Source organism: Mustelus asterias, chromosome 1 (genome assembly GCF_964213995.1).
Source record: "Mustelus asterias chromosome 1, sMusAst1.hap1.1, whole genome shotgun sequence".
NCBI lineage: Eukaryota > Metazoa > Chordata > Chondrichthyes > Carcharhiniformes > Triakidae > Mustelus > Mustelus asterias.
In genome coordinates, this window is record NC_135801.1 from 7,418,869 (window position 1) to 7,431,940 (window position 13,072).

At 45.6% G+C, this 13,072-nt stretch overlaps 1 protein-coding gene across 1 annotated transcript in view; it reads right to left on the bottom strand.

The window, feature by feature from the left end:
- The window catches only part of LOC144490493 (PDZ and LIM domain protein 5-like), a 259,977-nt gene that overhangs the window by 100,144 nt on the left and 146,761 nt on the right, over positions 1–13,072 (bottom strand). Inside the window, exon 5 of the mRNA XM_078208260.1 lies at positions 5,272–5,759. Within this exon, the coding sequence (XP_078064386.1) occupies positions 5,272–5,759 (488 nt within the window). The remainder of the gene's footprint in view (positions 1–5,271; positions 5,760–13,072) is intronic.

Below are 13,072 nucleotides of genomic sequence, written 5' to 3' on the forward strand. Positions count from 1 at the left end.
CCAGATTGGATGTTTGGGAAACAAAGATTAATTTTCCTCAGTTTGAGGACTGCCAAGTCTTAATGACTAAAGTTGCAAAGATTCGCAAACCAAAAAGACAAAAACCAAAAAAAGAACTCAGACTTTGTTACCCCATTTTGCTCTAATAAATAATCTGAAAGCGTTCAAATATCTATCATAGAAGGTGGTCATTCAGCCCATTGTGTCCGTGCTAGCTCTCCGAAGAACAATTCACCGAGTGTCATCCCCCCGTCTTTTCCCCTAGCCTGGCACATTCTTCCTTTTTTGATCACAATCCAATTCTCTTCTCTGTTGAACCTGCCTCCACCACACACTCGCATCCTAATCATTCATTGTCTAATTAAGCTTTTCCTCACATCTCTATTGGTTCTTTTGCCAATTATGTTAAAGTTGCGCCCTCTTGGTCTCAACCCTTCCACTGATGGGAACAGTTTTGCCCAATCTACTCTTTCCCAGACCCCTCATGATTCTGAGCACCTCTTATCGAGTCTCCTCTCCACGGAAAATGGTCCCAACTTCTCCAATCTCTCTATGCAACAGAAACTCCTCTTCCCTGGAACCATTATAAGCGTGGGTTTCCTCCGGGTGCTCCGGTTTCCTCCCACAGTTCAAAGATGTGAGGGTTAGGTTGAATGGCCATGCAAAAATTGCCCTTTAGTGTCCTGAGATGCGTAGGTTCGAGGGATTAGTGGGTAAAATATGGAGGGATATGGGGGTAGGGCCTGGGTGGGATTGTGGTCGGTGCAGACTCGATGGGCCGAATGGCCGCTTTCTGTACTGTAGGGTTTCTATGATTTTCCCAAATATGTTCTGCACTCTCCCCAATTACTTCACATCATTCTTAAAGTGTGATGTCTAGAATTGGAAGGAATACTCCAGTTTAGTCCATACTAGTGTTTTATACAGGTTTAGCATAACTTCCTTTGTCTTGTAAAGCCCAGGGTGCTGTCTGCTTTATTAAGCACTCTTTCAGCTTTCCTGCCACCTTCAATGATTTATGCACATATATATCTCAGTACATCTGTTCCTCCACCCGCTTAGAACTGTCCCTTTTATTTGATATTTTCTCTTCAGGTTCTTACTACCAAAATCAATCACATCACACTTGTCTGCATTAAGTTTTATTTGCCGCTAGTCTGTCCATTCACCCACCATTGTCCTGTTGACGTTCTGCACTCTCCTCCTCACAGTACTTCCAAGTATTGCATCATCTGCAAATGATGAAATGGTTCCCTCGACACCAGGGTCTCGGTCAAGTCATTAAATGTACATCAGGAAGAGCAAAGGTCCCAACATCAACGTCTGGGGAACTCCATTGTAAACCTTCCTTATTAACTATTCTGTTTCCTGTCACTGAGCAAGTTTTGTATCCATGTTGTTACTATGCCTTTTATTTCATGAGCCCGAGCTGTGCGTGCAAGTCTGTTGTGCAGCATTTTAGTAAATGTCTTTTGGAAGTCTTTGTACACCATATAACAAATTACCCTTACCTCGCCTCTCTGTTACCCCATCAAAAAACTCAAGAAAGTTAGTTAAACATGATTTACCCGACTGTTGGCCTCCTTTAATTAACTTGCAAGTGACTATTAATTTTGTCTTCCTGCTATTTATAAGCCAAAAGACGATCTTTGGATTCTCTTTTTGTTAGCTGCCAGGTTCTTCTCATACTCACTCTTTGCTTCTCTTGTTTGTTTTTCAATTTCCACCTGAACTTTCTACATTGAGCCTGATCCTCATGTGTATTATCCACCTGACATCTATCTTAAGCATATTTTTTCTTTTCCATCTTAATCTCTATCTTGCTCATCATCCAGGGAACTCTGGAATTGTTGCCTCTGCTTTTTACCTTCATGCGAATATACCTTGCCTGTGCCCGAAATACTACTACCTCATTGCTCAGTTACAGTCGTGCCTACTGCCCTTTGACTCCAATTTAAATCGGGGTCAGATCCATTCTTAGACCACTGAAGTTAACTTTTTGCCAACTGATTATTCTTACTCTGGATTGCCCTTTGTCCTTTTCCACAGTTAACCTAAACGCTATGATACAATGATCATTGTCCCCGACCGGTGCTGCTATTGACACTTACTCCACTTGTCCACCTCATTCCCAAGAACCAGGTCTAGCAGTGCCTCCTTCCTCATTGGACTGGGAATATATTGTTGTATAAAATTTTCCTGAACACACTAAGCTCTGCCCTTTACACCACTACCATCCCAGTCTATATTTGGATAATTCCCCTGTTTTCACTACTCTATAATTCTTGCACATTCTTTGCAAATTTGTTCCTCCACATCTTGCCCAGTTGGCAGCCAAGAGACTACACCAGCAATGGAAGTATACCTCGAATGTTCCTTAGCTCTAGACAAATCGATTCTGTCCTTGAACCCTCTAGAACATTCCCTCGCTCTCTCTCTCTCGCACTTCAACGCTCTACTTAATCAATACTGCCACCCACCATCCATCTTTGAGCAAGATCGTGCTCTGAAAAAAATTCATAAAAGAGGGGCGGCACAGTGGCAAGCTGTGCTGCCTCACAGTGCCAGGGACCCAGGTTTGATTCCTGGCTTGGGTCACGGTGTGTGGAGTTTGCATATTCTCCCCATGTCTACACGAGTTTCCTCCGGGTGCTCAAGTTTCCTCCCACAGTCCCAAGACGTGCTGGTTAGGTGCATTGGCCATGCTAAATTCTCCCTCAGTGTACCCGAACAGGCGCCTACTTGTGATACTAAAGTTTATTTATTAGTCACAAGTAGGCTTACATTAACACTGCAATGAAGTTACTGTGAAAATCGCCACACTCCTGTTTGGGTACACCGAGAGCATGGCCAATGTACCTAACCAGCACGTCTTTCAGACTGTGGGAGGAAACCGGAGCACCTGGAGGAAACCCACGCAGACACGGGGAGAATGTGCAGACCCCACACAGACAGTGAACCAAGCCGGGAATCGAACCTGGGTTCCTGGAGCTGAGAGGCAGCAGTGCTAACCACTGTGCCATCGTGCCACCCTTTACATTAACTTTCTAAGTTTACAGTGTGTACTGAGTAATTAATTACTTTATTTTTAAAAAAATTACTAGAGTCTTGGACCCCCAAAATGTTTTCTATCATGGGACTTTTCAGAGCTGTGCAGGAATTCAAGGGATTAAACCTTCTGGGAAGATCAGAGACAAGGAATCCAGCCCTCATTACAAATGCTGAATCTTCATTGTATTATGCACCGCACGCATTTGCTAGTCAGTGAAGCACAATAAAAAGCAGACAAGTTCCGACAGAAACGTATACACCACTGGGTAGTGATGTCACCCTGTCACTGCCAATACATTTCCAATGTGCACACTGCATAAGAGAGACAAGCCACAACAAAGAGAGAGACAGAGCAAGAGGGAGAAAGGATGGAAGCAACACTCTGTATGGAATCATTCCTTGCATGGCAACCACACATGCTAGTTACTGACAAATCATGAGTCACGTAGCAGCAGTAACGTAGACACTAACTTGGCCAGGATCTTTGTCTGAAAAGAAAAGAGATCACGTTTCATCAGCAAACAGTTACTTTTTTAATCACATGTTTTGTCAATCCAAGCCTCAAAGAAAAACCCAAAAGGGCCTTGGGTGGATGGACTGGATGCAGTCCAATGAAGAGACGTGCTTTAGAATAAGGCAAAATGACTTTTCCTTTGGGCTGCCTGGAGGCTGGGACCAACATCATCTTGCTAACTCAGCAAGCGGCAGACATAGCTTCACGCAAGGGTAGCCCTGGTTATACTGACCAGAGTCAAGCTGCAACTAAAACCAAATCAAACCCATTGCAAAAAAATCAAAACCACGATGGGCTTTTCTTTAAAAATGCACGCAACATGTAGCTTCGCAACAGGTCACACAAGCAAAGATGGTATCTAACAATATTCTATGGGGCTGAAATTGTAAAGATGTATTTATGGTACATTAGCGAGAGCACGTGGGAAGGATGAGTCATTGCCACTCCGCTAAATCATCATCATCTCACAACCCACTTTGCACTTACACCGCTCTAGGTTTAGATTAAGAACTGATCTTGGTTCATTTTGAATTTGACGAAAGGTTTATTCCAATAAAAGCCATTAATTTATTGGCATGTTCAGCGCAGATCCTGAACGCAAGCCAAAGACTTATAGCCACGTTAGCAGGTGTAACACATGCAGCTAAAATTACCCAGGTCGGACTATATATGGGGATCAAGGCAGTAATTCCAGCGCTAACATTACATCGGCATCAAGTTCTCCCTTTGCTAAGCAGATTTTTATTGCATGGAACAAACATCTGAGAGCAAGATGTGAAACCGCAACTCTCCCGAAAATGTTCCCTTCCTGGAAATTCCGAGTTTTTCAAAAAAAAAAACATGCCAAATTCCGAACCCCCACCTGAAGAACCAATGGAATGAAATCATTCAGCATCCAATTATTTATTGTGTGCGTGCGTGAAAAGTAGGTCAAACTATCGACAGGAAAATTACTTGCTGAACGCTATTCTGTCCCATCCTAGCCAAAGGACCCTGGGAGTGACTCCAGGTTTGCTTTCAGGGTCAGTATATGGGAGGTCTGGCACAAGCTGATATGCACCAGCAAAGCAGACACGGAGGGAGCGTTACGCAACTTCCAAAAGCTTACGAGCAGGACCCATTTCTACCCGCAGGCCTTCCTGCCACTGCAGGAAACCCGAGTGAAGTAGCTGGAAAAACAATTAAGGAAGCATTGAATCACACAGCACAGAAGGAAGCCATTGGCCCATCAAGCCCAAAGCCAGCTCTTTGAGAGTCCCGCTCCTTTACTCACATCCCATAGCCCTGCAACCTCCCCCCACCCTTTCATGTGGAGATCCAATTCCCACAATTCAAGAGCGAATCATTCTTAAAAAAACTTACTCGCGTCAGAAGCAATGAATTCCGGGCAAATGGGATAAAGTGTGAATTACAAAATGTTTTAGCACTTGGCCAGCTCAGATAACTCTATGGTTGTGACATACTGCTGCAATATGTTCAAATCTCTTTTTTAAATTTAAATCTATGCTTGTGTGACCTTCTTAGAAACCAAATTACCGAAGTGTCCGGGCACCGCAACTTGTGTCTTGTTGCAGCAGTAACTGGCTAAGCTCATCACCTCTTTTGGAATATGAATGGAATCCTCTTTAATGGGCCACCCGAGAGTGAAGTATGTCGGCTGCTTGCTTCCCAGTCTGTTCCAGAAGGTTGATAAGGAAGCCACCTACCCATTCTGCTGCTTGGCATCACTCTGCCCCTCTCTCAGTCCTCTCTTCTGTCCCTCTGCCACCTCATGGGCGTTGTCAGAGGAGTAGAGGTTTAAGGGTGTGTTGTACACCTTGGGCTGCCGTGGGACATTAATGGACGAGGTTACTGTCGATTTAGCAGTGGTCACTGGTGGCGTGAGCTCATGGGTGCTGCCTTTGGCACTGGCATGCATGTGCTGTGGAGATGCAGCAGGCGTTGATGGGGAAGCAGTGGAGTTATGGAGCGTGGAGGCCACTGATGGAGGTGGAGGCTTAGTGAAGGGTGACGAAGCTGGGGAAAAGGGTGCAGGCTGGGGTGATGCAGAGGTGGGCGTGACTTTTGGAGACACCGAGGCTCCAAAAGGCCGAGCGGTCTTATTGTAGGCCGAGCTGGATGCAGATGGGATCTTTGGAGCCATTGGGGCAATGGATGCAACAGGCACAGTATGCGTTAATTCCTGAGGCTCATCCTGAGCAAGATGGGGGGAGAAAAAAGACAAGTTACACACACACAAAACACATGCAAATAAAAGAAACTCATGCTTCAGGTTTGTCCTTTGGAAATGTTCCCAAAAATTCCATGCTGGTGAAAAATGGTCGAGAGCTTCAAGTTTTTAGGTGTCCAGATCACCAACAACCTGCCCTGGTCCCCCCCATGCCGACACTATAGTTAAGAAAGTCCACCAACGCCTCTACTTTCTCAGAAGACTAAGGAAATTTGGCATGTCAGCTACGACTCTCACCAACTTTTATAGATGCACCATAGAAAGCATTCTTTCTGGTTGTATCACAGCTTGGTATGGCTCCTGCTCTGCCTAAGACCGCAAGAATCTACAAAGGGTCATGAATGTAGCCCAGTCCATCATGCAAACCAGCCTCCCATCCATTGACTCTGTCTACACTTCCCGCTGTCTCGGCAAAGCAGCCGGCATAATTAAGGACCCCAAGCACCCCGGACATTCTCTCTTCCACCTTCTTCCGTCGGGAAAAGATACAAAAGTCTGAGTCACGTACCAACCGACTCAAGAACGGCTTCTTCCCTGCTGCCATCAGACTTTTGAATGGACCTACCTCACACCAAGTTGATCTTTCTCTACACCCTAGCTATGACTGTAACACTACATTCTGCACTCTCTCCTTTCCTTCTCTATGAACGGTATGCTTTGTCTATATAGCACGCAAGAAACAATACTTTTCACTGTATACTAATGTGGGTGACAATAATAAATCAAATCAAACAAGTCTTAAAACTCCAACCATAACCATAGTGTTGCTTTGCGGTCCGAGAGCATGTGCATTACAGAGAAATTGGGTTGAAATGCTGCCTCTAGTTTTCTTTTTAAAGTGAGGATTCAGAACAGAAACCTGTCATAATCTAACGGAAATGGAGGAACAGGCTCGATCGAGGGGCTGAATGGCCCACCTCTGTCGCTATCCAAAGAAGCAAGAATGTTGCCTTAAATCTAGTTAATAGGATAACTTTGCAGCAGCTGTAAATATTGTTCAAGTGATTCGTCCTTCCTCCAAAAACTAGACAAAGAACCTGAATAATATATATTACATATCCAGGTTACTGTACGGCACTCAGTACTAAACTTGGAACAAAGTCACAAGGAGTAGGCAAGAAAGAGTATCCGACTATTAAAATAATTTAGCTGATTTAAAAACTCCTGCACTTCACCTAATTCTGCGGCTAAATTATAGAATCGTTACAGTGCAGAAAGAGGCCATTCAGCCCTTCGGACTTGCACTGTCCCCAGCCTCTCCCCCCCCCCCCCCCCCCCCCCCCCCTCCTCAGAGAGCATTTTACCCAGACAAGACATAACCCCACTATCCTTGTCACCCCATGCATTTATCTTGCCAATTCCTCCTATCCTGAATCTTGGGACACTAAGGGGCAATTTAGCGTGGCCAATCCACCCAACCTGCTGGGAGTGTGGGAGGAAACCGGAGCGCCCGGAGGAAACCCACGCAGACACGAGGAGAATGTGCAAACTCCACACAGACAGTGACCCAAGCCGGGAATGGAACCAGGGTGCCTGGCGCTGTGAGGCAGCAGTGCTAACCACTGTGCCGCCTCAAGGATTTAACTTCTGCTGCAGTGTCAGTCATCGATTCAGAAAACTGGTTGGTGTCAACAGTCCAGCCAGATTGAAACACAAAGTCTGAATTGGAACGGCAGAAGAGCGGACATAAATTAGCAGCACACCAAATTAAGACCAGCACTGGCTTTTCATGGAACACTCACAAAGGACCACAGCATGCCTGCCTGAAACATTTTTCATTCCAGCAACAATGCCTGAAAGGAAGTTAACCCACAGCACTCCGTGTGCTGCACAAGTAGTATCCAGTACTGGTGCCGTGCTGATACATCGTTCAAGTTACCAAAAAAAAAAGAGACCTTATTGATGGCAGCGAGATAAATGTCCATTAAAACATCCTTTAAAATCCTGCACGAACAGTAATTCAAGTTAAAAGTTTACTTATCGTCACAATTAGGCTTACATTAACACTGCAATGAAGTTACTATGAAAATCCCCCAGTCGCCACACTCTGGCACCTGTTCGGGTACACCGAGGGAGAATTTAGCATGGCCAACGCACCTTACCAGCATGTCTTTCGGTCTCTAGGAGGAAAACGGAGGACCTGGAGGAAACGAATGCAGACACTGGGAGAACGTGCAGACTCCGTACAGACAGTGAACCGAACCCCGGCACTGTGAGGCAGCAGTGCTAACCACTGTGCCACCGTTTCTCTCCCCCCCCCCCCCACCACCACCAATGTCACAGGATAAATTTCATGATGAAAGATGCGATGATTCGGGTGCAAGGAGGGGGGAAAGTGGGGTGCAGATAGATAAAACTGACCATTATCTCCAAAAGGCTCCAATGCAAAGGGGTAGATATTACAGTATGAGTTACATGGGCAGCACGGTGGCACAGTGGCTAGCACTGCTGCCTCACAGAGCCAGGAGCCCAGGTTGAATTCCGGCACCTGGTCAGTGTGTGTGGAGTTTGCACATTCTCCCCGTGTCTGTGGGGGGTTTCCTCCAGATGCTCCGGTTTCCTCCCACAGTCCAAAGATATGCAGGTTAGGTGGATTGGCCATGATAAAATTGCCCCTCAAGGGTCCAGGGATGTGTAGGTTAGGGGGTAAATGTGTGGAGTTATGGAGATAAGGTGGGGGACAGAGCTTGGTAGGATCCTCTTTTGAAGGGTCAGTGCAGACTCGTTGAGCCGAATGGCTTCCTTCTACAATGTAGTGATTCTGCAAGTTTTGTTCAGGATTACAGAACCAAGGTGAGGTAAGATACAGACCAGCCATGATTTAATTGAATGGTGGAACAGTCTCAAGGGGCTGAATGGCCTCCTCCTGGAGCCTATATTGTTATTTTCCAGAAAGCCACTGTTTTATATCACTATTTCTTTTCCCTGGGTCATAATATACCCGGGCAGCACGAAACCCATTCTTGCTGGCTTCTGATCAAATATCATGTTGTTACACTCCGACTAACTGTAGCTTAATGAGAGACACAATCTTCAAAAATCTTAGAGACAAAGATATCGCGAGTAGGCCACACTCCAAGATCTCAGGGAAGAAAATCAAACTTCTTTAAAATTTGAAAACAAGATTTACACCTGTGCCTGATTTCCCGTAGATTCCCCTGGAATTTTTTTTTTTCCATCCAAGCTTGGAACCAGACGAAAGATACTGCTGCAGACTTATTGGCTTAAATCCTCACATCTATTGGAACACGAGCCCACAGTCCAAATAATTTCTGACCCAGAGGCGTATCGTGCAGAATGTTCTCATTACAATCCAATTTTCAAGATATGGATCACTTGACATACTGCACAATCCGCTTTGCATAATGAAACACCCATCAGTCACAATTTGGCTCTCAATTTAGACATAAAAAGGCATCAATCAAGACCTTTTCCAAGGCACGGGACATGTTTTTTTGGTCACATTAGTTAGTGGACATGTCATATGGCACCCTCAAGGGGCACAAGCTCAGTCGGTGACCACCGAGTCAGGACGCCACAGTTTTGGGCCCCATTGTAGAGACCTGACCATTAGGCCAACACTTCAGACACACGGCTGGGGGGAGTGCGGCACTGTCATACCATCTTTCAGATGGAACGTTAAGAGAGGCCAGCTGCCCACTGAGGTCAAAGATACCATGGCACTGTTTTGAGAAGAGCAGGGAAGCTCTCCCCACTGCCCGACCCAACACTTGGCCCTCAACAAACGTCACTTAAAGATTATCAAATTATTGTGTTGTATGTGGGAGCTTGCTGTGCACAAACTGCTGAAGTGTAGGAAAGATGGGAGCCAACGGCCACACTATTTGTCCGCAAAGAACCTTTCAAGGTTATGAAAGGCACTACCTAAATGCAAGTCTTTCGTTCCTGCCAATTATACATAATTTGAGTTTCATGGACAACGTAGAGCCCCACACTGGATTTTCTAGAACAGTGAGAATTGTTCTAGATTGCTGACGAAACCGAATGTGCATCCACTGAGATGTCAAGTGCCTTCCTTTGGCGGGTTAGTGATGCGGCGTCCACTACTTGTAAAGGGAATGAGCACACGAACACCAACTACCCTTTACATATCATGGCCAGTAAAGAGTATATGAGATCCGAAAATCCAGAATGTCAGGAAAAGCTATAACCAGCTTGGATTAAGGGCAACCCTACACTCAGCTGACAACGCATAGGAAAAGAGGGCCACATTTCTACTGTGTCTTCATAATCATTGGGCATCTCAAAGCACCTCACAGCCAATGGAGTTCTTCCAAAGTGTCATAATGTAGAGATAATCCCAATGCACAGGCAATCAAATCAAAATAACTCTTTTCCTTTAGAGTTTCCTGGGATGCGGACATCACAGCCAAGGGCAACATTTGTTGCCCATTCCTAATTGCCCTTCAAGCGAGTGGCTCGCTAGGCCATTTCAGAGGGGTAGTTAAGAGTCAATCACATTGCTGTGGATCTGGAGTCACATGTAGGCCAAACCAGGTAAGGGTGGCAGATTTCCTTCCCTAAAGGACATTAGAGAACCAGATGGGCGGCACGGTAGCACAGTGGTTAGCACTGCTGCTTCACAGCTCCAGGGACCTGGGTTTGATTCCCGGCTTGGGTCACTGTCTGTGTGGAGTTTGCACATTCTCCCCGTGTCTGCATGGGTTTCCTCCGGGTGCTCCGGTTTCCTCCCACAGTCCAAAGATGTGCGGGTTAGGTTGATTGACAGTGCTAAATTTGCCCTTAGTGTCCGGAGATGCGTAGGTTAGAGGGATTAGTGGGTAAATATGTTGGGATATGGGGTAGGGCCTGGGTGGGATTGTGGCCGGTGCAGACTCGATGGGCCGAATGGCCTCTTTCTGTGCTGTAGGATTTCTATGATTACGACAGGTAATGGTAGCTCATATGGTCACCATTGCTGAGATCAGCATTATATTCCAGATTAACTGAATTTACATGGTGGGGACTCTGATTAATATCAGTTTCATTAATGCTACACGACCGTCTCTCCAAATTGAATGTTTGCCTTTATCTCAAACAGGTTGGAAGGGGTTTAATTTGATTTGGTTTATTATCGTCACATGTACTGGGTTCAATGTCGACCTTGGGTCTGTGTGGAGTTTACACATTCTTCCCAGTGTCTACTTGGGTTTCCTTCGGGTGCCGGATCCGGTTTCCTCCCACAGTCCAAAGATATGCAGGTTAGGGAGATTGGCCATGTTAAATTACCCCTTAGTGCCCAAAGGTGAGTAGGTTAGATGGATTGGCCAAGGTAAACTGTCCCTTAGTGTCTCAAGATCATTTGATTTGTCACATGTATTGGGATACAGTGAAAAATATTGTTTCTTATGCGCTAAACAGACTGAACATACCATTCATAGAGTACATAAGGGAGAAGGAAACGAGAGAGTGCAGAATGTAGTGTTACAGTCATAGCTAGGGTGTAGAGAAAGATCAACTTAATGTGAGGTAGGTCCATTCAAAAGTCTGATGGCAAGGGAAGAAGCTGTTCTTGAGTCGGTAGATACGTGATCTTACACGATTGTATCATTTTCCCGACGGAAGGAGGTGGAAGGGGGAATGCCCGGGATGTGAGGGGTTCTTAATTATGTTGGCTGCTTTTCCGAGGCAGCGGGAAGTGTAGGCAGAGTCAATGGATGGGAGACTGGTTTGTGTGATGGACTATGTTCACAATCCTTTGTAGTTACTTGTGGTTTTGGTCAGAGCAGGAGCCCATACCAAGCTGTGATGCATCCAGAAAGGATGCTTTCTATGGTGCATTTGCAGAAATTGGTGAGAATCATAGTGATGCCTCGGTGGTAGAGAGCCTTGGTCTCTCACTACCCTGTAGACTGCGCACAACCTTGGAAGGGTGCACTGTGGATTAAGAACCAGAGCTTAAATTCAAAAGACATAAAAAGGCATAAATGTTTGTGCGCTTTGAAGGTTGAGAGATAATCAAAGTGTGGGGCCGAAAATGAAAAAAGGATTCGCTCAGGTCGAAAAGGGAAAAACAACTTCATCTCATGGGGCTGGGGGAGGGGGGTGTGGTGATCAGAACAGGGTGGGGGGGGGGGGCACACACACACACACACACACACACACACACACGAGTTAAAATTAGAGTCAGGCCAGACAAGTGAAATCAGGGAGCAGTTATTCACACAGAAGGTAACGAAAATGTGCACTCCCTCCCACAGAATGCTGCGATGCTCGGGGTAAACTGAAACTTAAGACTTTTCTATGGTAAGGGTCTTGAACAATATGGAACAGCAGCAGGTCAATGGGTTTAAAGGTGCAGATCAGCCCAAGATTGAACTGAATGGCAGTACAGGATCAAGGGGCTGAATGGCCTATTCCCATTCTCACATGAATGCAACTTTCTGTGCAATTATTTTGAGAGGGGTTTTGTTCATACGTCAGTATTAATATCACTGACAAGTTAAGATACACTCAAGGTTCTTGATAGACAAGAGCATTATGTCACCAACATCAAATTCAGGTTTAAGCCACAATTGACTTTTGGAAAGATTTATGTCTCGCATGGATTGGAAAAATATTAATGAGGTAAGCCAACCCTGGGTTGTATAATGGAATATTGGCTTTTTGACAGGTGCTAGACTTCTTCCACTGCTCAGGCACAGATAGAGACTCATTATTTAACTTAATCTGTGGAACTCAATCCTTGTGACTTGCATAAATCAAGTGGACGTGACAGTGAGACATTCAGGGTTGCAAAGGGCATGTCCTCAGTAGGCATTCTGTATTTTGTTGGGTGTGCGCATCTGTGTGAGAGAAGCCAGAATGGGCAACAGTCACATCTGACCCTGCGTGTGCGCAAACTGACTGTTCATGGGTCAGTGTGGAGGATTCAAACTGCTCTTCATATTGCTCATTTATGACAATAAATGATGGCACAGTGGTTGGCACTGCTGCCTCAGTGCCAGGGACCCGGGTTCAATTCCAGTCTCGGGTCACTGTCTGTGTGGAATTTGCACGCTTTCCCAGTGTCTGCGTGGGGTTCCCTCCGGGTGCTCCAGTTTCCTCCCACAGTCCACAGATGTGCAGGTTAGGTGGATTGTCCATGCTAAATTGTCCCTTAGTGTTCCAAGATGTGTAGTTTAGGGGGATAAGCCATGGTAGATGCGCTAGTTTACGGGGATAGGGTGGGAGGTGACTGGGTGGGATGCTCTTTCGGAGAGTCAGTGCAGACTCTTTCCGCACTGTAGGGATTGTATGTTGTGTTGGCAACAAAA